At 40.3% G+C, this 27,624-nt stretch overlaps 1 protein-coding gene across 6 annotated transcripts in view; it reads right to left on the reverse strand.

Moving 5' to 3' along the window:
- The window catches only part of NFIA (nuclear factor I A), a 359,137-nt gene that overhangs the window by 133,341 nt on the left and 198,172 nt on the right, over window positions 1–27,624 (reverse strand). For all 6 annotated transcript variants that reach the window (XM_019501201.1, XM_019501205.1, XM_019501204.1 and 3 more), the window contains exon 3: window positions 12,004–12,069. In XM_019501201.1, coding sequence (XP_019356746.1) covers window positions 12,004–12,069 — 66 coding nt within the window. The remainder of the gene's footprint in view (window positions 1–12,003; window positions 12,070–27,624) is intronic.

A 27,624-nucleotide genomic window follows, 5' to 3' on the forward strand; every position in this document is an offset into this window, starting at 1 on the left:
GTTAAGGCACGCTGGTTTCCGTAGTGAATGGCGTAGTACGGAGTTATGTAGCATCGTATCTGCCTTTGACTCCAGTCAGCACAAATAACCTGGTACCCATTTACAGCTGGGTCAGTTGAGGGTAGCCTTGGCACAAGAGTGGAGTTCAGCTCAGATTCACCCCTCTGCACATAACACCTTAACTGATGTCCATCAAACCACACCACACCATACCACACCTTGCTTTATCAGGACAATCATTAGAAATGTCACAAAAATAACTAAATAAAGCCTGCTTTTACTTAAAGAAGTGGGTGTAACTCAACCTGTCCTTTCTTAAGGTGCCTAAACAACTTGGATGTGAAAGATAATGGCAGACCTTAATAGTATGGATGCACAGATTTAGAAAGCCTCTTGTTTAGACTATGGCAATTGGATCCAATAGTTAGCTTCTGTGTGGGTGTTTGTGGGAGGGAGGTAAGGATGAAGGGTGAGAGAGAGTAGAAAGAGTGCTGTCCCTGCAAATGCAACAGCCTGCAGTTTACAGCTAAACAAGCTATATATTAGCTCAAGCAGCAAAGGCCTATAGTTCGGTGTTGAAGTTCCCAGGTATGATTGCTTAATAAGGACCATGTCATAGGTAGAGGAAAAAATATATACTTTATTAAAAAGTATTAGCCCTGGTGGGACTTGAATATCAAGGACTTCAGACGCTGAGCACAGACTCATTTAATAGTGGGAATACATTCGCTAGTGGATACCTAAGAGACCGACAAACCTGCTACTCACAATTAAATAAGGTCTTTTCCATCTTTTAAACGTTAGGGGCCTCTGTTTGTCAAGGCAAATCCTTATTCAAGCCTTCTGCTATCACCCAGGGCATCTATATGTTTGCAGCTGCCACCTGTAATAAAAGCCCCTTTCACCCCGAAAGAAACAACGTTCTATTACCTGATTTACTGTCTACAATCTCAGATATGCACTTTTAACACCTATTGACTTGAACAAGCATATGAGGGTATAATCTGGCCCAAAGTGTGCTTTCTATTCATATAATGGCACTGGGTGGATCTTGATTCTGTTGCTGTGACCTTTGAGTGCAAAACTCCCATTCACATCCTCATTTGCCCTGCACGACTGTAAGAAGACTCTACCTAAATGAATGTCAAGTAATGAATACTTCTGGTAAGTGACTGATTTCAGTGTGCTTTTATCTTTGGCCCCCGTATTTATAGTTCAAGCCTTTTAAATTAATACACAAAAAAAGAATTAAACTGCTAATCATCATATTTCATTGTGGTTCACAGGGCTTTCATCAGATCTAGTTAATGAAGGCATCATTTCAACAGAGGAAGCTACATTACACCAGTTTATGTGACGGGTCTATCATGCTGACAGTAAAAGATTGCTTGGTTGGTAGCATAACCCTGATGATTTGGGAGCAACAAATTTGGAATCATGCTTCTCCGTGCATTTGTGTGTCTATTATTTTTGAAGGCAAGTTTCCTGCCTATGAAATTTGCTCTAGGTCTGAGATACAGGTGTGAGGGAAATCTCACACCCAAAGAAAAACTGGTGGATTTCTGATGCAGACTTTGGCTTCAAATACTCTGGCTTTTCCCACTAATAGACTTTCCTCTCCATTGGGCAAAAAGTTAATCTGAAGCCCAGAACCACAAATAAACTTCCCTCCTTCGGTGCCCAAATTCTTGGTGGGCTCCTGCGGTCTCGTACAGCATCCTTCATCTTGTGGTCCGCCCAGGAGGTTGCTGTAACTTTGATGAAATACAACTCCCAGCTGTTAATTAAACAGGAGGTCTTTCATGCAAATGCATGGCTGAACTACGAAAAATTCTTGTGGTGAAAACTGGGAAATGTTCACAGCTCTAACTCAGTTCGGAGACCACTGAACCCACTGAGGACTGGGAGTGCTAAGGGGTATGGGCTGGGTAACGTTACTGTACAGATCCCTCTTAATGGCTGCAAAGGAGCTGAAACAAAGGCAGGGGCTGCGGAGGGACTCAGTACTGCCCCCAATGCCTGGGTGGGTTGGGAAGAAGCAAGAGGAGTGGACTCTTGGCTCTGCCTCAAATTCACTGTCCAGGATAGGGAGAGCTGACCCTTTCCTTTTTTGTGTCCTTGCGACAAGGCTTTTGGTAGAATTTGTGGATTCGCTGGAAGCTGACGGGGCCACACCGTGACCGCGTCTGCTGTGGCTGGTAGAGCTGCTGGGAAGGAATTGTCTCCTACCGCTAACACGGGTCCAGAAGCAGCTCGCATCCAGACAAGTGAGGAAGGGATCCTGCCTCTTTACGGCAACAATTCTTCCTATTCACCCTGCTTTCAAGCTGCACTTGACATGGTCCTCAACGTTATCTTGTGGTGTATAAATACATGGGGAAAGGAAAGGAAGACAGCGACAGCACAGAAATGTATTTTGAAATGATTCTGAGCCACTGCAACCTTATTTACACACCTTCTCCCCCGCAAAGGCTCACTACCTTTTCCTGGGCGCACATCTGGAGAAATAAAAGCAGATATTCTAGCCACATTCTGATTTCTCTTTCCCTTTGCAGCATTCAGGCGCTCCGAGTGTAATGAACGTTTCGTGTCTTTCAAGCACTGCTTTGTCATGCTATAAGCATTCATTTCATGCTTTGAATACTTCCTGTCATACTTGCCTAGGATGATTTTTTGTCAGAATGTTTTGCTTGTGAAGGTTAATGGTTAGCAGCAGTGAAAACTGAAGGCCTCTGTCAATCCTCAAGTCTCAAACACTGCAGGTCACTGATGAGGCAAGACTCCCCACTCGGCCCCAGCAGTGGCTTCAGAGCTGACCCGGGCTGCCTGCCCTGTATCATGTTGGATTGACAGCGCTCTTCAGCGCTGCCGTTGTAGGGTCGTCTCGGCAGAATGTGAGCTGCTGATAAGTAGGCTAAATTGTGAGCCAGGAGAGTCCCCATTTCATGTCACAAATGGTGGAATTTGTGCATTCAAATCTGGATCACAAACGCGTTTGAGTTTGGACATGGATCTCCCTGAAAATGTGGGGAAAAGACAAATGCTTTCTTTACTAAGCTGCTCTGGCATTTTTTTTATGAGGCCAGAAAACGAGCGGAATAACAGTAAAATCCAGCAGGTTTTGGTTCTGGAGGGTCAGCAACAACATTTGGATGGTTTCTTGTCGGAATCCAGGACTCCCGCCCGCTTGAAATGGAAAGAGATGCACTAGCAAAGGGCATGCGGCACACACCACTCAACTTTCTTTTTCTTTAAAACATGTGAAACGTGGACTCTGCAGATAACCGACTGCACCTTTCTCAGGGTGGAATAAAATATGATTTGGCCAACATCATCAGTTGATGGCAACTGTGGGTTCCTAGCTCTGCTCTAGAAAGGCGCAATAAATTCACAGCACTAAGCCTCCCATCTTCTCCACCACCTTACAACCTGGCCAAAATTCAACTCGTTACAAAGGTGACCATGGGTTGAATTTGGGGCAAGGTGACTTTTAAGAGGTGCGAGTTTGCGGAGAAAATTTGGGCCCAAATCTTTATAAAGCTGTGATACAAACAACATGCAATTACTATGGAGCTTCTTTTTCATGCCCAGCTAAGAAATTCTTTGCTGCAAGTGCTAAAATTTCTTTGACGTATTTTCCAATGAGAAGTTAATTTTAGTTTGAGCTCAGAGCTGACGATGATACTCAAAGGCTACTTTCTAGCAAAAGAGAAGTGGCTTTTTGCAGTCATAGAATCCAAACCACACGAACCTCTGAAGAACAACACTGAAAAAGACTGTTGCTACTGTCTCCTGCGCAATGTGCTCACAGTGGATAGTGAAAAACCTTTTCCTGAAGTACCCCGTTGTATGCTCCAAGTGAGTGATTTAAAAAACGTTAGTAGGCTGACATGAAGCATTTTCTAACAGCATTCTTTTTTATTTCAAAATGTGTTCAAGTGAATTAAGGTAAAGTGGTAGGAGAATGGGTTCAATATGCAAACATCAGGGGAGCTGCATTTTTTATTTCTTCAGTATCTCTTTGGGATATTGATCTATGTTCTTGGAAACAAAAGGGAAAAAAAGATGATAAACATGCACAGCAATGAAATTACTGCTGGTTTTATCAGTGGGAAAGGAGATTAAACAATATAATAGGCAAAACTAAAAACAAAAAAAACCCAACGCTTTTTAGTAGGTATTATATTAAAGGTACAGTAAATCCTTTAAATAACAGAAAGTGATAATTAAAATTGCTGGGTACAATTTTAAGAAGCGCCCTAGTGACTTTAAAACTTAATACCTATTTCCACAAGTGAATTAGGCACTCAAGAACCTAACTCACAATGAAAGCCAATGGCACTTATGCTCCTAAGTACCCGAATAGTTTTGAAAATGGGTTGTTCAGCTTCATCTGTTAGCTCCAGCAATGGTACAATTACATGTCAATACCCAGACTGCTATTGCCATTTGTCTTATGCTCCAAAGGCACTTTAAAAAACCGTCTTCATCTAGACCCCCATCTAGAGTATAAGTAGGGACCTACTTCATTCTGGGCACAACGAGCCCATTTTACATACATTTCATTGTGGCCCCACCCCAAGGCACTGATTGGAGGAGATGCCCCGGTTGGTGGGGGGAGGAGGGAGTGGCTGCTATCTTGAGTGCTGGCTGGCCTTTGTCTGGCCCTGCCCCTCAGCGCTGATTGGCAGAGAGGCCCTTGGGAGATGAAGGGGAAGGAGGAAGAAGGGCAGCTATCATCTTTTCTGCTGCCCCAGGAGGGGAAAACTTAATAAAAACTTCTTTTTATTACTGTTTTTTTCATGTATGTTGCAGGCAACCCTGGATTTCACGGGCAACCCCGCATTTCACGGCTTCCACAAAATCTGCAGAAATCACAATTTCGATAGGTCCCTAAGTATAAGCACCTACTGTTCTGGAGAACTCCAAGGTCAAACCCATTTCGGCTCCAGGGATGAACTGCTCATCCAAAGCCTTTCAAAGGTATAATGCCCCAGAGATCACAGGAAGAGCAGCATGAGGTGCTCCTTGCTGTAGAGATGCAGCAAATTCTCCCTACAGCACACAAGTACCAGCAAGCCATACTATCTTTGCCACGTAGCCCTGCACTCCTTGCACCTGCAACCATATTATGTCTTCCCTGAAATGCCTTGCTTGGGGGAAAAGGAAAGGAGAGAGTTCATTGCACTTGCCCTTTACCTTTGCAACCACACATTCAAACTTAGGATCGCGGGGGGTATAATTTGTTCTTTCATGTTCTGAGGCACTGAAAAGCTGGCAAGTGTTTGTAAAAATACCCCCTTTTTAGGTTTAGCCCTCTAGTTCAGCCCTATTTAAGGAATTCACAAGTAATATTTACAGGCCTACTCTAATTACTGCAGGGTTGAAAAACGAGTTCTATGAGTTGCTGCACATCATTGTTTGCTATTTTTTAACGTTACGAAGAACAATGCACCTTTCATTTCCCACACTGCCGTTAAGGTGCTTGCAGCTCAAAGCAGCAAGAATGCATTAAAACTAAAACAGCAGTTGATTTGGGCATTAAACACTTCTCTTCTTTAGACTATGTCTTTTCGTCGATGGAAATTGTCATAGCAATGAATTCAGAATCTGTTGGTAATCAGATATAAGAATGAATTCTGTCTTGCTCACTTGAAACTGGAGAATTTACCAACTTCTTTAAAAGAATTTGTTAATCTACAATTGAAGTGGTGCACTACCAACTTTGATCTATCAAGTCACAATAAAGTACTTAACTAACATCATTTGTCTAAAGTAAATGGCATAGCATTCTTATCCTGCACACAATACATGCCACGTGTACCTTGTGCTACAATTATTAAATCTCAAGTACTAACACACCAGACAAAAGCAGGGTCCGCCTATCCAACCACTGTATGTATGTCATTTACTTGCTAAGGTAGGAACAGAGCAATATGTAAAAACGAGGATCTAATTCTCCTCACTTGGACACGGTTTCTCTGGAGTCAACTTCTGTTGAAGAGGATTTGACCTTGAAAGTTAGGCAATTTTTACCCCTTTCACAGATGGAAAGCCAAAAGTATGAACCCCACGTATTAAAGTAGGGGTGGCCAACCTGCAGCCCATTGGCTGGCTCTGGCCCAACAAACAAATTAATTCAGCCCATAGAGCTGGCAGTTTGGTGATGCAGGAATTTGGTGGCACTTGAAGTCAGCCAGGTAGCAAGCCTGTTAGACCAAACTGTTATTTTGGCCCACTGCTCCTCAGAGGTCTTGGACCCCTGCATTAAAGTACATGTGCATGTGAACAGATGTATTTCAGTGGAATTACTTGTGAAAGGAAAATCTTTCTTTCTAGCAATTTGTGTAACTGAAATGAATAAAAAAGCCACAGAGAGAACTAGTAGCCCAACTGTATCTAGATTTCAGAAGTCCCTCACTCCCAGTCATATGCTCAATCCACTAGACTGCATCGTTACTTTTAATCATCCTAACAGCTGTTAACCAGCGTATTCAAAGAAAAACAGTATATTTAACAAGTTTTGGAAGCAATTACTTTGTTTCTGATTGGCTGAAGTATAAAACAAGGGTGTTCATAGTGCCAATTAGAATGCAGCTTTTAAATATTAATGGACAACAGCATAAACATTTTAAAATATGTTTGTTCCATCCAATGAGTCAGAAGAAATAATTGGAGCAAAACAGTGTGATGCTAGAATATGTTCCTGCCTTTGAAATAAAGTTATCAGGAACATTCAGAATTTCTATTGCAGATTTCTACTCTATCCATGGAGATGGCAAAATTCTGGATTTTCACTCTCTTTCCATGAGAAGTTGTTATCCTCTTTGACAGACCCTTATTTAATGGGTCTGTTCTCCTGTATAGCACCACTTAAGTATTAAAAATTCTTCCAATCTCCTTTCCAAGAGGACTTCTGGACATGTTCAAAGGATGTTAGTTCACAGTTTGAGTTTCTCACTGGAGAGATTCTGCTCCCATCACTATTTCTTATTGCAGTGTGTGGAGTCTTGTAATGAAAAAGAGACTTGTACTGGGTACTAATGTATAATTCAGGCTTTTCTATGTTCTTAGTTCAAGAGCAGTTCTGGATACAAACAGCACAGAGCCAATTTTTGGAAAGGCTGGTCTCTGTATTGGGAGACCCTTAATGATTTGTTCTTGCTTTCATAGATTTTGCCATTTACCCATCTGAAGTTGAAAGATATGAACCTCTCTTATCTCCTTCTTGACCCCTTAAATTCCTCCTTTACCTGGTTTGGATTTTCATTTGGAGTCTTTGGTGAAGACCAGGCAGAAGACCTGTTATGGTTATAACATGCCTGTGTCCCCTTTACCCTCTTTTGTCATGATTGTATGCACTGTTACATTGCTGAGAAGGTATGTAGTTGCTTGTGCAAGTACTGTTGCTAAGACAGGGTGGAAAACACGAATGGCATGGCCATGGTTGGAACATTATCCGGTGGCTCCGAACACCATATTTCACAGTGTATAGGTTGATGTGGTGTATAAGTCAACCCCATTTTTCTGATCCAACGAAGTTAGGAATTTCATAGATCTGGTGTATAAGTCGACTTAACTTTTTGGATCAGAAATATGGGGTTGACTTATACTGGCCCCTGTGTACCCTCACTGTGGGCTGGGCACCCAAGGGGTGGGGAGAGGCATGTGCTGCAGCACTGCTCGCATGGGACAGGGCTGGGCTTGGTGCTCAGCTGGCATGGCCCCATCCCCTGCGAGTGGCAAGCCAGCTGAGTGCTGAACCTGGCCCTGTCTGTCTGCTGTGAGTGTCGCTGCTGAGCACTGAGCCTAGCCCTGTCCCCTGAAAGTGGTACTGGGCTCGGTACTCAGCTGGTGCAGCCCAGGTAGCACCACTCGCAGGTGATGGGGCCATGCCAGTCGAGTGCCGAGCCTGGCGCTGCTTGCATGGGATGGGGATGGGGACAGGACAGGGCAGGGCTCGGCTGGCATGGCTCCATCCCCTGCGAGCTGCACTACTGAGCACTGAGCCCAGCTGTACCAGCCGTGCCTGGCGCCGCTTGCAGGGAATGGGGCTGGGCTTAGTGTTCAGCAGCGCCGCTCTCAGCAAACCGACAGGGCCAGGCTGGGTGCTCAGCTGGTGCAGCCCCATCCCTTGTGAGCGGTGCCAGGCTTGGTGCTCGCTCGGCTGGCGCTGCCCAGGAAGTGCCGCTCGCAGGGGATGGGGCTGTGCCACACGAGCGCCAAGCCTGGCCTCATCCTCTGCAAGCAGCGCTGCGGCATGTGTCTATCCCCCAGGTGCCCGGCTTGCATTGAGGGTGTGTAGGAGCCAGTATAAGTCAAGCACCAAGCCCAGCACCACTCGCAGGGGATGGTGATATGGTGTGTAAGTTGAGGTTGAATTTTAAGAGTTAAAAATTGGCCTTCAAAACTCGACTTATACACTGTGAGATATGGTAACTGAAATCGAGATACCTGTAAGAGATGGGTGGTTCCAAACAACAAGAGTAATTAGTTGTATGACCATTCGTTTTATGAAGCCTAAGTGGGTGAGATTTCCTAAATAATAAATATCATATAAAACAAAAAATAAAGGCTTACTGGAGGCCTTCTTTTCAGGGCTATATAGTTGACCATTTTAAACCTACATTATTTAAACTATGCAAAATATATATCTACAATAAACAGCTCTAGAATTTATGGAGTGGAGCTGAAAGGACATCAATATGCAAGGAGAGAGGCTGTGCAGCCCTCATAAGGTCTTTAAAGATTTATATTTTAAGTGAAGGAATCTATACATCTCTGGGGTGGCATTTAATCCACTACTTTGCCCCCCTAAAGAAATCCATGAAATGTGACCCCAAATCTGTCCTCAGTCTGGTCATTCTGGGGCTGACTTTAGTGCTATCAGGACTGCCCCTGTGATATTTTATCTGACTTTTTAACAATTTTTCCCCCTCCGTGGGCTCCATTCACTTCCCACTGAAATCAGTGGGGAGATTGGTTCCAGAAGGATTTGGCTGTATGGAACCGGTCTATGGCAAGTGCAGTTAAAATGATTTATTGTGCCCATTTTTATGTGTGAAGTTTTTCATTTTCTAAAACCTGCAGTTTTGCTTCGTCTTCATGTTTGGTAGATAACAGCTGTAGATCTATGTTGATCTCTACACTGGGTACATTGCAAGCTACAGGCTTTGTGCACTGAGAATGAGCTTAACATCAACCTGGATGGAATACGCCTTTAGAGCCAAGAATGTGTTTGATGTGTTGGTCTCTTAAAAAAGACACAGCAAACTGCAACTGATCAGGTATAAGTATTTTGATACAAGAGGAAAAATACCCTTTACTAAAACTGAGAAGAAGAAATGCTTTCCTGATTGTTTTTAGGGAAAAAAGGCTCATTAGCTAGGTCATGAGTGAAGTTCCAAGAATTCAATAAAAGGTTGTTTCACAAGCAGCACGGAGGCTCCAAATCTGAGAGATTCAGTTTCATTGGGCTTTTACACATTTTACATTATTAATCATTGAAATTACTGCTTTTGGGGTCACTGTTGTGTTACATGTTTCCTTAATACTATGTGCACTTTATGGTAAGACTTATGGCTTAATCGCTGCAAAAGAATAACCACCGTTAATTAAAATAGTAACAATAACAAGGCCAATGTCAGAAAGATTCTGGTTGCCTAAAAATGGCACAATATTTTAAAAAATGAGAACTGGCAGAAAAATAATGTAGTCAATTCACCTTTAAATCTGGCAGTTCTCTGGTTATAAATTATAATTGCTGTAAGCAAGATTGATAAGAGAAGTTAGATCCTGCCCTTCAACGAGAAAAATATTTGGAGATGTGTCTAGAGATGGGCAAAACAGACACACTTAGATCTGAAACCGGTCACATTTCAGCGAAAGAGGTATGGACCACCAAATGATACAAACCAAATGAGCCTGACCCTGTGAGTTTTCCACAATAGGAAACTCATATTTTCTGACAATTTTGGTTTGTGATATTGCTGAATCTAAGTATTAGCCCTGATTCTGTCTGAAGCCCACATCCAGAGCCCTAATACATGTCGAATCTACATGTGGACACCCTCTTTTAAACATACTCACAGCTTGCTCATTTATTAGTCAAGAACCAAATATAATAGACATTCAAAACAATGAAAAGCTAAGCAATATATTGTAAAGATGTGAGGCAAAAAGCTTAAACAAAAGCAGTTCAGTGGGTTTGTTAAAGGGTTATCAGAACTGTATCTTGTATATATAATAGTATTATAGACCATGGGCTCTTAAGAACCATGTTTTACACGTTCTGGGTGTTGGGGGGAGGAGGGGCAGTGCTTTAATTAGAGCAGCTCTAATTAAAGCACTGCCATGTCTTGTGTATCAGCATCCCTGCGCTTTAAAATAGCGGTGGAGGCGCTTGAACTTAAGCTCCTTTGACAAGCTTTCAGTTCAAGCACCCCACCACCATGTTTAAGCACAGAGATGCTGATGTAGGACAGTGCGGCAATTCATCAAGTCTGCTCCAATGTGCCGGTTTCCTAGCATGTCGGAGCAGCCCCAGTGCTTGTGTATAGGCACCCCAAATGCTTCAAATATGGTGAAATGTTTACGGTGAAGCCTTTTGTAGTAAGGATTTATCTTATTTTTTCCTTCTATACAGCACTCAAATATTAGAGCTCCAAACTCAATTCACTGTTACCATAACACAAATATTCATTGCCGATAATAATTACAACCCTCTCCCCCCGCCACGAAACAAACAAATCTCCAAAATCAAAGCAATCAGGAATTGTATCCAACACTGAGAGTCGTCATCCTAAGCAAAATATAAAGAGTTGGAAAACAAAGAATTTCAGCTGTTAAGGGGGCCAATATGAGATTTAAACATGATATATATATTTAAAAAATCAAGCTGTTCCCTTCATAGTTTCATCTCTGCTTTCCCATGCAATTCTTATGTCAGTTACCAAAAGTGGTACCAATTTTCTGGACCTTTTACAATGGAAACCTACCATTACCCTGGTTTCAATAGCTGCCATTGGTTCTTATCTTGAAGCCATCCTACTCCAGAGAATACTAGTACCTGCTCACTGCACTGACCTTTTGGCACAGCTTCGCTCAATGGGATTTCTCTATTAAAACGGGGAGTAGCCTTATTGCAGCATTCTCCAAATTTACTCACTTGTGGCTACCTCCTGATATAGGCCGATGGCTATCAACAGAAACAATGGTTTTAGAAATAAAAAGGAGAAAAAAATAACAAGAAATTAAGTCTTTGCTGTTTCCCTTTCCCTCATATAATGCTTACGACCTTTTTAGAAATGTACCAATTAAAATATAGACCGGTCTGAAAACACCTTTATCGCTCAAGAAAGGGCTGCTGCATTCAGAGGTTTCCATTCCTGCTTTGAGACTGCAATGCTCCAGCATAGTTGCCAGTCAGTTTTGTTTTGTGTATTTTTCAGGGTAGAGGAAAGTGCTACAGAAACAAAATGTTTCAAAGCAACCATTTTGTTTTGCAAGATTACTGGAGATCTCTCCATCTAAACTGAGCTGCAAGAGTGCAGTAGGTCAGGTGCTTTAGTGTTACATTATCATGAAAATGTCAATAAACAAAATGAAGTTAAAAAGCACGGAGATTGGGCCCTGTGGAAGAGAAAGTAATGCCGTCGGCACCCCCAAGGGGGTCATGACTCATGACCCATGGATTGAATGCCTCTGCTCTAGACAAATAAGCACCAGTGCTCCATACGGCAGGCTCTAGCACAGATCCTCCTAATTAAAACACTTTTTAATGAAATAAAGGCCTCCCTCCAGGACTGAAGAGACAAATGCTACTGTATTTTTATGAACCCATGGCATTTTAACTATGATGTAGGTACTCCGTTCATTTTCAGCTGCCTACAGTCAATAGTTCAAAGACTGAGCCGTTTTTTATTAGGTATATGTGCTCAGTACTTGAGCCTTGTAAACATGGACTGTTGCAATATTCCAACGCAGCAGCAGGTAAAAACTTACCATTTTCTGGCTGGTCCTTAATATCAGCTTCACTTGGCTGGCTGGGACTTTCAGATTGACTTGAATCTGAAAAACATAAAATACAGCCAAAAATTACAGGGTATGCTATGGAAAGTAGATCAGAGGCGCCAGACTTCCTCAAAAGGTTGAGAGTACAAACTAAGGCCAGGAATGTTGCACCAGGACATGATAATGCAAGAAGCCCGGCACCCTGGTAACATTTACACTGGGAAGAAACTGAATCTTGTTTAAAGCAGTACCTAGGGTGTTCAGCCGGTGCATTAGCATGAATTAGGCTTCAAGAAATCTTCCCTTTAAAGGAAGCTGATTTAAACTACTTTTCTACGTGGCTCTTATAATATTCAGACTTGGTCTGACACACAATAAAGCATAAAGTTATGTTTTCAAACTAGCATAAGCAACACTATAAAAGCCAAAGATCGCTGCTGGTGTGTCTCAGAAACAGAAATTTGCAGTACAGATAAAAGATCAGATGGTTCTCATCATACTTTCATTGTGGTTGCAGTTGTATAACGCCCATGAAATGAATGGCATTGCTCCTGATTTAGAGTAGTATAATGCAAGATCAAAGGCTTTCGAATGTGTACAACTAGTGAGTTCTACAAGTTCCCATTTATAAGTCTCCAACTAACATATTAATTCACTTGCCTGAAACAGTAAAATGGCCCATAAGAGCATTTCTGTACTCTTTTTACATCGTATTACCTTTCTTATGTGCTAAAAAGTGTTTTTGTTAAAAAGAAAAATTCTTCTAGCAGAAATTTCAAGTAAACAAAGTTTTTTTGATTTATCATTATTTTTTCCTGTCTCCTTTGCACTTGGAAAAAATATTTTGTGTCGGAAACAAAATCATTTTCTAAAGAAAAGCTCCGTATTAACCGAGTGTCCTCAGGGCCACAGAAAGATTACAGAGTTAAAGGAAATAACATTTTATCAGTTCTGGGGACAAAACAATTTAGGATGAATTTATTCTTTTATAAAAAGTTTTAACTAAAACCACACTTAAATAATGAAACCATTTATTACTGTATAAAAACACCTACATTTGTGGTAAACCTATTTCCTCACTTCACCTTGACTCTGCAAGGTTCAGAATTAGCTGCCTGAAATTTGACCACATTTCAGTGAGAAGTCAATGCAAGATCAAAAGGTCATGACACTTAACTGTGATTAAATTGAAAATCTTACTTCTATTGCAATAGAGTGATAACACCACCCCTTCTTTTTCTTTGAGGTATTAATAGCACTGAAAGAAGCAGCACTACTAGTGACCTTGGGTCAAGCAATGCTAATTTATTGCTTTAAAAAGGCTCCTTGCTTTTAAGCAAATGAAGATTTTAATTACCGCAGAGTACTATAAAGAAAATGCCTATTTTAAATATTCAAATTTTTTTTTTTACCTGCTGACTATATGCCTTAGCTATCATTCAAAAGCTTAGAGGACAATCCCGTATAAATTAAGAACTACAACTATTAGGAAGTGCGCACAAAACAATTCTGATAAAAGGTGTCATAAAAACATTAAAATACATTGCAAATAAAATTCGAAAGCATGTATCTGTCCTTAAAATGAATTTGAAATTCTGATTAAAAAGAACTGGTATGATTATATGCCTCCACCAAAACTATCTACATCTATATCCTCCCTACATTTTAACATATATTAATCATTTCTTATAGGAAGCTCATCTGAAAAAATACATTTAAATCTTGTCTCCGCTATTTTGTTTTAAATGTAAACCTTGTGGGTTGGCTTTGTCTAAGGTATCCTAGGCTCAGGGGATAGCAGACTGTCTATGAGATAATATGCTCAGTGCTGCTATATTCTGGGCACCAGTTTTTGACAGGAAGTTTCATGCTTCCAGTGCCACAAAGGTTAAAAAATTCAGTCCACATTCAAAGAGCAGTTCAACATATTTCATTGTATGGGGCACACTGTAGGGTTATTTTTCCCTTCAGCAAGCCATTGTTCAATCACTATTTGACCTTTAGAGATAAACTAAGGCAAAAATGCAGTGAACATGTATTTTTAAGTTACTAAAGAATAAAACCGTTTTTCCTAAAAGAATAACAATTAAATAAATCATTTAAAGGGCAAGAGAGATGAGTGATCACGGGTACGTGTACGGAGGACGAGCGAAGAGCTGGCATACTTCTGATAGCCCATGTGGCACTTTTAATAGTCAGCAATGCTCCATGGCCGGGATGCAGCACTGACACTGGGTTTTGCGATACAATGCAGTTTTGTTTATGCTTACTGCTGCTCTCCAGACACCAGAATTAGTGGTAAGAGAGACCCAACTGAGCAAACTGAAAACACTTGTTCACGTTTCGAGTCTTGTCTGTTTCCCCATGTCTAGCTGTTATTATGCATTTTGCTTTAATCCTCTTTTTATTTACTTTATCGTCCTGGAAAAAAACAACCTCCCCCCCAAACTCCAAACCGACTAACTCTAAAGTGATGCTTTTTTTGCAAACAGCTGAAGGATAATAAAATTCAGGAAAATATGCTTGAAAAATAATACTGTGGTAGTGATCTGCTAAAGCTACCGCATTTTTTTAACTGGACACTTGTCTGCTGAGAATTGTTATGCAAGGTACCATTTTGTAGAAACCCTAGATAAGGACACTTGAAGAAGGCACTTAGCCAAAATGTTTCTATGCAGAATTTTGCTTCCCTGGTTTTAGTCAGACATCGCAGATTATCGCCTATGTATAAATGTGCTTCCTCATGGTTAAAGGACTGGCAAAACTCAGAGCCGCTGTACTTTACAACCTTGACCACAGCTGCACAGTTTCACTCACCCTCCACAATTCATTCTGCTTTTTCATGAATTGGCAATAACTACCATTATTTTTCACTGTGAAAGAGGAAACTTTAAAATCCCATTTTCCAAATGGCTCACATTTTGTGCGCTCTGATACCCTGCTGAGTCAGTTAGCCAAACAGGTGACCAGAAGAATAAATTATTTTTTGCCTCTACATAATTGATATAAATGGAAGTTCATTTTCATAATCATTTGCATTAAATCAATAAAATTACTTATTATACAGCAGTTTAACAATTCATTTAATTTTCTCTTCTCTATATATTTGGCTAGTCACTTTGCACAATAAGATACACTTTACTATTTTCTTTAGCAATGGTCATGCCAGTGAAATGCTACCACCTGCAATAATTAGTGCCATTGGAAAACATACAAAACAAACTATACAGTAGATGGGAGCCCCTCTTGAAGCCACAGCCCCCTGCAGCAAAGAGTTTCATTGGCGCTGTACACTCAGGCTGGTAAGAAGCCAAAGCACTGTATTACAATAAAGTGCACATTATTAATGGGCGTATTTAAATAATTTCTGATGGAGTTGGAAACATTATAGTGAGGAAGCACTATTAGATTTGCTTTTTTCTTTAATCTAAGAATTTAGTTTTATGTTTAAAGAAGCTTAATCTTGAATAACACAGATTTTTTTTATTGTAAAAAAGGCCTGTGGGTAGATGTTTGACTCTAAACTAACTAGCTAGTTAACCAACCTTTGACTTTGGATGGTTGGACAACAGGAATTCAAATAGAATTAATATCTATATTAATCACCACCAAATTTCTGGAAGCTGTCTCTGATACTCTGCTTGTATTTTCTGAGTCTCTAAAGACTCAAACCTGCTATTCCGATTTAACAGTGTTGATTATGGGAGTTCTTAGTGTGATCCAGAACTTGGTCTCCAACCGAGGATGGGCAGGGCCTGTCACCTCAGGTAGGAGAGACTCGTAGTTTTTGATGCTCTGACAGTGCAATTTATGGGTGTGCAGTGCGAAAAGATAGCTGGGATATGTACCACTGGATAGGAGTAACCTATTGTGTGGCAAGGGTAAACTAGCAATTTCGAAAGCTTCACAGAAAACTTTGGGTTATAGGTTACAGCAGTGTCAAGAGAATAATGGTCTTGTCCTTATTTGTAAATCTGAAACAGAAGGGGAAGAGCCTCTTACTCCTTTCTACAATAAAATTACCCTAGTTTTACCAACTGCTTGTGCCATAATGGCAATCAAAATATATGTATTTACTTACCGCTGCTGTAACATTTTACAATTATGTTACTTTGGAGAAACAAGACACGTTCTTGGAGAGGTACGGTATGCCAAACAGTAAATCTTCCCTGTCTTAACATTTTCATTCATGACATTTGGTGCTTTCCATCTTTAGTTTTCCTATTTAAATCCAGATCAAGCTGGTAGTGACCTAATATGATCAGTCTCCATTTTTTGCTGGCATATGTAAAATGAATGAGTGGGTGTCAGTTCATTTCCTGCTGATGAGACGTCCCCAACACAACTGAACCCTGACTACCCCTTCTTAGCCCAGAAACCAATGCATGAACTGGCATAGAGATGGGTCTACCTTCTCGATGGTAGAAGGGGGGGGGGGTCTCTTCAGGATAAAGGAAAGAAAGCTATCAGTAAGACCCTGTAAGCATTCTGTACTGCTACTGCCCATACTGATTTTGTTCCTTGGATAAATTAGAGCGCTCCCTTCTCTAGTATCATCAGTCTAGCACCTTTCATAAGCACTAGAAAATGCACAAGTTACATTTTCCGTTCATGTCATGTTTTAGGGGAAAAATATTGTATAAGAAACTGACATATTTTATTCAAGTTTCAGAGCCCTATTTGTAATAAAATATTTATACACCCGGGTTGTGTTCATGCAAAAAAAAATTTCATCTATAATTTTGGGTATGGATTCAACCAAAGATTTATATATGTAACAAACATCTAAATCACCACCCTTTACACAATTCTATGTGCTGAGCTTAAGGGATCATTGATTTACAAACAGAACCCAGCTTAGGTATTGAAATTTTTGTACTTATTTCACTTTCACCGTATACTACACATGTATATTATAATGCACACGCATTTGTATTGCACTATATAACCTAAAATTTACATGTGTAGATATTTGGAAGGCTACTTACATTTCTTTTAAATAAGGCATTAATCTCTGTTTCAATTCAATCCACCACTTTTAAACTAACTCTTTCATAGGGAGTTCAAAGTGCCCATGTTTTATTATTTATCATACACCTCACCCTCACAAATGCATGGCCATGCCGATCTGGTTCTTATTTTAGGTACTCTGTTATGTTACATTCCTTCAGCTCACAAATAAAGGTTTTGCAGCAATTCCAGTCTGGTTTTTATAAGGCAAGGGTTCTTAATTCCTGTACACTGGGAAAGAGATTATCTTTGATAATGGAAATGTAAATCAAAGCTTGCTGTTGTTTATTCCAGACAGACATTTGTGTGTTAAGTCTGTTTATCAGGCAACACTTTGTCTAGGCCAGGAAGTAGTCAGCCTTTGTAACAAGATGCATACAAATGATTTTCCCATGAGCCTTCGCCACAAAACTTTTGTGGCAAAAAAACTCCTTGTTGCTTCACCAGTAAGACGCTACTAAGCTACCCCATAAGTAGACTAGCAACAAAACAGCTAGCTAGACTATGCTGATGAGTTTGAATGAGGCCAAAACATGTGCCCACAGTCTGTTGCTCTTTATTGTAAGCAGACTTTGTGTATTACATCTGTTTATCAAGCAACACTTTGTCTGCAGAGTCAGGCTTTGTAACAAGGTAGATGCAAACAGAGATGCCAAAAGCTCCAGGACGAACTTGTCTGAAGCAAAAATTCCTCATTACTACATTAGTGATAAGAAACAGGAGCAACTTAAATCCTTGACAACAAGCCTAGCCATGCCCCCAGACTGTATCAAAATGTTTTTTATTTCAAATCATCTTTCTTTGTTCTTGTGAGCCCACGAATGATTTACTGGTATTGTGTGATAGGCTTGAATGCAGGGAATCTGCGTATTCCCATATCTGTTTCTTGATATTACAAAGAGGCATTTCGTTCGCTTCTAAATGTTTGTTTTTAAACCAGTTTTCAGCCTTTGATTGCTGCTTACTGATTCAATTTTGAAACATTTTCTATTTATTCCTTTGCAGTAGCAAACGTTAATTTTCAACTTAATTCAAATTGTCATCAAAGGCTTCCTTAAGAAATCCCACAGCACAGATTTTATTTGTTATAATAAAATATTCTTAAAGTAAACATCATGCGACTGTGTTTTTTTTAATTCCAAGAGATACAAAAATCCGTTACCCAAAGGATTCAAATTGGTTCAGCCCTTTTTCCTAGACAAAATAAACACTTTAGGACTTTACTTGTTTGTATTCTCCTCAGTGGTGCTGTATGCATCACCAGCTAAAAACAAAGAAACTTTTAGCTGCTCAGACAAAATGCAGAAGCTCCCCAAACAACGAAGCGGGGGGGTGGGGAAGCATTCAGAAAGTCTGACAGTCCATTCAATATAGGGATGATGGCCATAATGCATCCAGGGTCCCCTTGCTAATTAAATATGCATTGGCACAGTTTTGATCGATGCAAGCCATGGATCAGATGACACACCTGCAAAATCTTGAGCTCAGAGCTCCCAGGAAAAGGAAAATACAGGCTGTCTCCTTATCTTTGTTTTCAAAGGCTCTCAATTTCTGTGCTTAGATATCTAATTTAATTCTCTCACCCCTCAGCAAACTGGATTAGGAAAGTCAATACTGCCTTTGTGCATCGACAGGAACACACAGCTTTCCTTTTATTCAATTTAGGCATGACCTTTAGACAAAGATAATGACAACTGTCTAAAAGTAAGGTAAGGCCTAAAGGAAGAACCTATAGAGGGGCCCCCTTTACTTTCTGTGATTCCCTGCTCCTGGAATTGCCCACCAGATGTGAACAAAAATCTGGAATTTTTTTCTTAGACATCTAATATTGACTTAATGGAACCAAATTCTTAAAAACTAGGTGAATTACACTCCACCACGAAAAAAACATTTAGTTGATATCACACTTCAGTCTCAGGACTACTGCAGGACACTCACCAGTCGTTTCCCAAGAGATGGCAATTACCCTGAAGTAAACAATCAGCCCAAATGTATACAGACAGGTTGTTGGGGTGCTATTAATTCAATGGACATTAAGGCTAAGTGCAGACATTCAGGGGGGCTAAGGGGAGGTTAGATTGGGTTAAAAATGCCACCCAGTCTAACTTAGTTTGCCCAGGTGCTGACCTTACACTTAGACCTGGTCTCAGTGATCGGAAGTCCATCTAAGCCCGTAACATTACAGAAGTTCCAGGCACACAGACCGGGCTAAAAATGGCAGAATCCAGCCTAAGATAGACCTGGATTGATGTACCCTCAAACTTAATTGATCTCTGTCAGACTCCTGCATGAAACTTCTGTACAGTTATGTGTGCAGCCCTGGCGATGGGAAAGTCCAGCTGCTGCCCTTGCCCTGGAGCTGTGCTTTTTGTTCTCACCCCCACCCCCCCCGGGACCAGGGTATTTTTAGCCCCCCGGCCCCTTGTCACTCACCACCCCATGGACTGGTCAGCTACCCCTCTCACCCTCCATCCTTCAAGCCACTCTGGGTGCTGCGTTTGCAACTGCTGGAAGCCAAACAAGTATCGGTGGGGAGAGGGGCAAGAAGGATGTTGGCATAGGTTTACCGGGGGGAGTCAGGGGGTAAAAATAGCCCCTGGTCCCCCTCCCCAATCCCTCCCATGGATTCCGTCAGCCCCCCAATCACACCAAAACCTCTTGAACCTTGGCAACTCTTCCTGGACCCCACCTGCTCTCCCACCTCTCCTGAGGATCCCGCTTGCTCCCCAATCCCCCGTGGATGCCACCTGTTGTCCACCCCTACCCTTGCAATCACTCCTGTGGATGCCACCTGCCCCCCCATCCATCCCACAGACCCCTGATCCCCCCCAGTCTGCTTGCCCCCCATCCCCATCCGCTAGCTTCTCCCATCCTAACTTACTTAGATTGGGTGGCTATTTTTAACGCAGTCTAACCTCCTCCTAACCTCCCTGAATGTCTGCACTTAGCCAAGAAGAAAAGTGCTATGGAAAGGTCATGTGAATCCCACAGATAATCAATGAGTTTGGGCTGGGACATTCAGAAGAGAACTTGGCATTTTGGAGGTGACAGTGATTTGCAGACAGAGTTGAGCATATCTACTAAGAAAGTGCCTTGAAGTACTACGAAACTGAGCATAGCTTGCCTGCACATCATTATGTGCCAGATCCAAAGTGAACTGGAAAGCCAAATAGCGAGACTTTCAATGGTATCAGTGGGGTTTGAATCAACCCCTCTATGAGGCAGTTCCTTTATAATGTGGACACCAGTCAGTCTAAAATAATTAGACTTACTCCACGGACTCATTTCATGCAAGCCACCAAACAGCCATCAGGCAGCAATTAATTTTGGTTCCTATTGATCTGGGTCATATTCGAACTAATGACACAGAAGTGAAAAAATCCATGTTCTCCCTCAGAAGAAAAGTTATTTTTTATGAAATATAATATTTAATTTTATAGTATTTTTTTAGCTGCACTTAAAATAGACCTGGCATTTCCTAGCTCTGTTCCATTATTTTGCTCGTATGTCTTTTTTATCCAGGTTTGGAGGGTAAAATATTTGTAATGGAAAAGAAATATGTGCAAAGTTGAATTTCTGAGTCTCCACAATCTTGGGAAATAAAAAAACACACTATGTTAGAGCTCAGAGGAACCATATGGATCAACAAGAGCTGCCCTCATATCCTGGGAAATATAAATTAACCTACATTTCATCATCATAAACCCAAAAATAAAAAAATCTAATTAAAGCCTCTACTCTCAGATTTACTTCTACAAAATTTGCCTATCCCTCTCACAAAATGATTTACACTACTTACATCCATTACTTCTAAAGTGATTTAAATTTATTGGATCATTTCAATTTTTAGAGAGCTTCCATTTGGATCTGTATGGGTTTCTAGACATATGCAGTGCTCAGTTATTTAAAATTAATTGCGGTACAATAATTTTAAATTGCTTCACACTGTACTAATCTCAAGTGCTTTGAAATATTTGAACCACTCTATTTAGAAGCCATCAAAGTTCTGAGTATGTGCACCAAAGAGTAGTTTCAAATACTGAAAGGCTTTATTGATGTTCCCAAAGTGCAGGTGAGCCAGGCTTGGGCATGCTCAGAATTTAGCTATCTAAAATTACAGAATGATTTTACACTTCTTGCTGGAATTGCAGACTGTAACTAACTATAACAGATTCTATAATATTTCAAAACTGATCTAAAAATTCCAAAAACAGAAGCCCCCACCATTTTAAAATCATGCCATATCTCAAAACTATTACTTCCATTAATATTCATTTATACTATATCTTTAATTTGAGGAGACTGTGATAAACTGAAGCATATGGAGTTTAAATTACTTAACTCCAGAGTTACCCAGTAACTAAAAGAAGAAAATAGAAAGCTTGCAATCCCCTCCTCTAAGCACTAGACATCATTCCTATTTTTACACATACACACACATTTGGCATGTATAACTTAGAAAGATTTTAACCATTCAACATGGAAAAAATACTTCATAAAACCCCGGCCTCAACATCAGTTGGACCAAATACTGTTGGGATGAATCCTTTAGGGTCCATTTCACTTGCCATTTTTCCCTTCATTGTTACGAGCAATGTCTGATGATTTCTCCAAGTTTCTTGGTATCTACCTCAAGATAACAACTGCAGCAATACCACCTAATTAAGACAGCCAAATAATTTTATTTGTGCTGTACTTGCATAAGAAAGGCAAGTGAAGATAAAGTTTTTCTGAGGGTCTGGAACATATTTTGTAGGTTAGGTCTAACTGTCTACGCCAATTCTGAACCCACCGATGGACTTTTACACAGATGTGAACTTCAGCACAATTCATACTACTGTAAGTCGAGCAGGATTATGTCCACCATATGCTAAGACTCCATTGGCTTTGGCATATTCACCCACATCAGTCTCTTTCCTGTACTGCTTTGCAATTTATTTATTGTGACAGATCCACCCGTAAGAGATTCCAGCATGTATTCCTAGGCTATTCATTCTGCTGCCTGTTTGCATTGCTTATCCCTGTTCCCCAAGTAATAGCTTGCAACGTGGCACCCTTCCTTTGGCCACAATGCACAGTATAATTACAAGGTCATCATCAAGGATGCTCTCAGGATTGCCCGAAAAGGGTAAACAAGGGTACAGTTCTGCCCTCTATCTGTTCAAAAAACAAAGCACCCCCGGCCTTGGGGCTGGAATCCTTAGTCTGCTTCCAGAAACGTGTCTTTTTTTTTTCCAGGCGCAGCTGCTGTTGCACCAATACTACCTCAGCTGTTCCTGGGTACTGCCAGCGTATTCATATATTTCAATCTGTGCATTTGATGAGCTCATTCTTTTCCTAGACCCAATCCAAGACTTGACTATCCAACACAAAAAACACCCCAACCGACTGACTGAGCCGCACTACACTATGGTTGCAAATGCTTCTGTTTTTCTAAAGAATGCCATGAGGAATCAAGTAAGAACTTAGGTATTCAAGGGAGTAAAACTACTTTAAAAAGGACAAGCCCCTTGTTGAATAAAATATAAAACAGTATGGATTATTTCTGTTTCAAGAAAAGGAAAATACTATTACAGTGAAAATATGCAAGATCACTTAGGAATAAAAGGTAAAATAGTATTTTGGGTAGTTTCTGCCAACATCAGATCAACCCTGAGTTAAAGGCAGTGGCAATATGAGTGAAGTTTAGGCTCTGACCAATTTTTTATTATGGATCCATTTTGGTAGCACAGGTTTCACTGCTCTCTTTCACTGCTATCTGATACTTGTTCTCCTGCCTCCTTTTAATTCCCGTTAAGCACATATTTGGTTGAAGGAGCCAATTTGTTTTTTCCTGGTGGACGTCTTTTCCTTGTTCTGTGCTATGTGAAGAGTTCAAAGTGGTACATGAAAAATTTCCATTTCAGATTTTCTTAAGCTTTGTTCAAAATACGCTCTTTGACCAAATACATAAATCTATATAATAGAAAAGCCTGCCTGCTACTTGTAACCTCTCCGTCTGCCTAACCACAGCTCTGGACCCCACAACCTATTTTCCTCTAACCACTCTTTCTTTGGCAAATCATTTTAGGAGTGCTGAAGTCAGACTGAAGCCTTGGTCAATGTAAAGTCAGGATATTTAGTCTACACAGAACGCTTTCCAGTTGTCACTATGTGGATTTGTTCCTACTCTCACAATATTACCAACTGCAGCTTAGAAGACAACTAAATTACCATAAAAATCAGGATGTGTTTTGTTGCATCAGTAACGTGTTGGCATCAACAAGACAGACTCCGTCAGAAGAGGAAAGAGGCTTTTCGGTAGGCAGTCTTGTATTGCACTGCTACAGTATAAACCACACGGGCAGGAGATAAAGTTAAAAACCAGAGAAATAACATCCTGCAGAGCCATTGTGCCAAAATATATCAAAATCTATGGTGGAAGGATTTTAAGAGAAGAGTACACCTATATTAAAAATAAACACCAAAGGGGGAGAACAGATACTTTTAAATACATAGAGTATTAAGGTGCGCTGCTGAAAACAAAATAAAGGAAGAGATCAAAAAACAAAACACTGAACAACGGCAACAAAAAACTACACTTTGAGGCAGAAAATGAAAAACAGAAAAGCTCAGAGCTCCTAACACCAGTAACGACACTGACTAGACAAAATTTTAATCAAACTTTTAAAACCATGGTTATGATCTGTTGAAGAGACAGCTTGACTAGATTACATTTTTAAGTTTCAGTTTCTATTTCTGTTTTAAGATGAAAAAGATCATGGAATGTCAGAAATTTGAATACGGAATAGCAAAAGCTCTTGCAGGTTTAGAAAGCATATAGAAAAGCTGGCAAAAGAAAACACTATTCAGTTGCCACCATCTGCTTTCTGGCATATTGAAGAAACTTTACTAACTGCAACATTTTCTTGCATTAGAATATTCATTAATTAGTTTTACTGTAAAATTAAAAAAATATATACTTTTTATATAGAAGGCAAATAGTCTATTTTTTGGCTGGAACACCTTGAACCTCAGCTGATAACATTTTCACATTAGGTTAAGTCTACCTCGTGTTTTTTCTCCCAAACCCATATCTTTAATGTATTCAAAGCCTGCTAAAACTTTGCCTTGCTGAGACTAAAGAAAAAAACATCAAACATACGAAGTGTTAAAAATCACTGAATAACTCAAAGGGAAAAAGATAATTTTGAAGGCGTTTTGGCTGAAATCTATTTTTCTTTGAATTGCTTGAGTGTTTAAAAATGTTAAAAACATTACAGAGTGATTAATGAATGTAAAAGAATGATAAAGAGTATGGCTCCAGTTATCAGTGATATGCCTAAGACAAAATAATGTTGGACATTCTGCCATGCAAATATTGACTACAATGTCGTAAATAATGTCTGTAACACAGACAATGGGGAATCCTGCAAGTGAATATTTTTTGCAGCGGTACTTAGTGGGCCATACTGTGCCTCTTAGCTTTTTGTTAGAGAGGCTGAAACCTTCCGTTAGGGAATCAATGTATTAACTAATAGCAGCTCCAACTTCCTAGGGAAAATATCCTGTAAATGTTTTTGCCAGATTAAATCCTTGCCAAACTCAAAGTTACAGTGGTAGCTTGGAAACCTCTTTAAGGTCATATCTGGAGGTTGGCAAATCATGGGGAATCAGAAGAGATGTTCAAAGAAATAAAGTGATTAAAGTGTAACTGACTCATTGGTCTGTTACAGTAAATCCAAAGTATCTTCTTCTGCTGTTTGTAACAACTTACTCAGAGATCAACGTATTGCCAGGGCAATAAGTCCTTGTGTAGCTTTAATTTGTTTTAGTTAAATTAGTAATACATGGACTGTTTCTGTCATTGCTTTCTGACAAAACTGAAGGAGGGCACTGAGTGCTGGAAAGCTTATTCAACAGCCCTCCCAGCTACACAGTGGGTCCAATAAACGATATCACTAAAAATCCTTGCCTGACACAGTTAAGATACTAGACTCGGTCCAGTGCCCCTTAGGACCCAATTCTGTTTTTTTTCTACATGTAGAAAAAAACAATTACCCTTTGGGTGCGTCTGCACGTTGCCCTACATCGCCATAGTGATCACGGGAGTCTACATGTGATCGGCAGCCACTTCACTGTAGTGGCGCACTCCCCGTTTTAGCGTGTTGCTATGGCAAAGTAGTGGCAAAAACTAACTGTGAGCTGTGTGTATGGCACAGTATGGGTGGTTCCTGTGCTGTGATTTAGTACTTCCAAAAGGAAGTACTAAAGCCCAGTGCTGTAACAACATCAGTGTAAGGCAACATGTAGGCGTGCCCTCTAATGATAAAATTCTAACTAAAAGCAAAATCATCTAAGAATAATCAGAATAAACAACTTCATGGAAAGTTGTGCAGACACAGACCCATTAACTACTTACAAAATTTCAATATTCTGTATATAGTTAAATAATATTGAAATAACTGAACCATGCTAACAAGCCTGTTTTTTGCAATTGCAACTTTTTAATGCTGCTTGCAACTAAAAAGTGTCAGAAACTGGCATCCTCTATTACGCACAATTCTGCTTATGAAGTAATCGATTTATAAACAGTCCAGTCAATTTTCCCCCTTAACATCTATTTGAAAAAAATCAAACAACTAAGGCTGAGCCAAAACCTTGTGCCCAAGGTTTACATAGCTGGAGAGATGACAAATAACAATGATATTTTACATTTCTAAAGTGCCTTTCATCCAAGATCAAAAACCTTCACCCGCATTAATTTTCAGAATATTCCTTTGACATAGGAATATTATTAAACCCATTATAACTTTATCAAATCTGATCCATCGCAGTTGTAAAAAGCTATCGACTAAGTGAGACTCAGTAGGTTAAGTGACTTGTCCAAAGCCACTCACAAGATCAGTGGCAGAACTGGCAACAGTGCTTAGCAGTTGAGAATCTCAAACCCGTCCTTTTATCACTAAACAACTCTGCCTCTAATCACAAACCTACAAATAAATGCTTATACTCAAAAGACCAGCAAGCCCTGTCCTATCATGGGATTTGTACAGTAAGGTGCCACGAAGATGTTGTGGTTATTTACAGAGAAGTCTGGAATCAGAGGGCTGATACATCAGACACAACAGAAGGCTGACTGTTGTGCTATGAAGTGCTCAGATGCTACAGGAGTGATGGATAAATGGATGGAGAGACAGAGAGCGAGCTGTGGCTGAGTGGATGAAAATAAACCCATGTAAAGAGTTTCTATGCGCTGGGTACTCGCCATTTTTTTAATTTCTCTTGGCAACTTTTAAATCAAACTTGATTATCAAAAAGGGAGAAATGGGGAACGCACACAGAGAGACACAAAAGTCAGAAAGAACAGAAAATACATGCAACGTTGCCGTGTTAACTGCCCTCCTCCTAAGGCACAGTGGGGAGAGGAGTCACTTCCAGACGCTTAGAACTTGCAAGTACTTTTCGGTTATGGCCGCAGGTCAATTAGACGAGATTTGGCAGGGTGAGGAAGGGCGGCAGAATGAGGGATGAAGAATAGATTGAATGCTAAGCTCTCAAAGCATGTGGAATCTGTTTTTCCTTTTCTCAGAATAAAATTACAGAGGGGTATGCACCATAATTCACTCTTTTGGGCCAAGTGTATTCTTGACATAACCCAACAGATTTCAATGGAACTCCACCAGGGATGAATTTAGCTCAGTATTTTCTCAAGCCTCCTTTTCTTATCGTTCCTGCAATCGAGTCCAAAATATATATTTATAGATGATATTCTGGTGTTCTGCTTTATATACTGGAAGAAATGTCATCTTTATTTCTACATTCTGCTTCCTTTCTCGCTTTAAAAAGGCGTATACTGAGTGTGCACAGCGCATACTTTTGATAAAGCTAAACCTGGGTTTAAGATGTGTTTTTTCTAATCCTTTGTGGTTTTGCACCAGAGGAACGGCTGGACAGTGAAGAAAAACATTTTAGCTCCCCTGAAACTTTGACTGTTCCTTTTCAAACAATACAAAGCACAAGATTTGGGACATATTGCTGACACAGCAACATCACGGCCTCAAAGAAACTGTGGGAAATGTCAAATTTATGGTCCTATGGGTGATTGGTGGAAGGGGTTTTTTTTTCCCCTTCAGCAAGCCTCTGTCAAAAACAGAGCCTCCAGAAACTTTTTGGCTCCATCCCAGCAAAGCAGAAGGAAGCTGTATCCCACACTTCCCTTGGGACCTAATGAAATATACAGCCTCTGGGCTTCTTTCAATTTGGTCTTTCAGATTGCTAAACCAGTGAAAGAAGGATCCTAGCTGTCACAAACGTCACATGTTTGGGGTCACCTGCTGCTCAGGGGTTCTCATGCCAGTTGTTGACATAATAAGCACCCCTTATACTTTAATTACAATTCACAGTGTGCAAACTCTGCAATCTGCTTTAAGGCAGACAGTCTTTTAAATCAACACTAAATTCTACTACTGTTTGAGCAGAAACGGGAGGAAAAATGTGTCCAGCTGACTGAATAATTGTATTCAAATATTTGTAATCCGGAGGAAAAGTAAGCAATATCTCCTGAAAAGAGCAATTGCATTGTCTACTACACTTCAGAAACTAAAGTGAACCCCCCCCCCC

Source organism: Gavialis gangeticus, unplaced genomic scaffold, assembly GCF_001723915.1.
Source record: "Gavialis gangeticus isolate Ggan-Ray unplaced genomic scaffold, GavGan_comp1, whole genome shotgun sequence".
Classification (NCBI taxonomy): domain Eukaryota; kingdom Metazoa; phylum Chordata; order Crocodylia; family Gavialidae; genus Gavialis; species Gavialis gangeticus.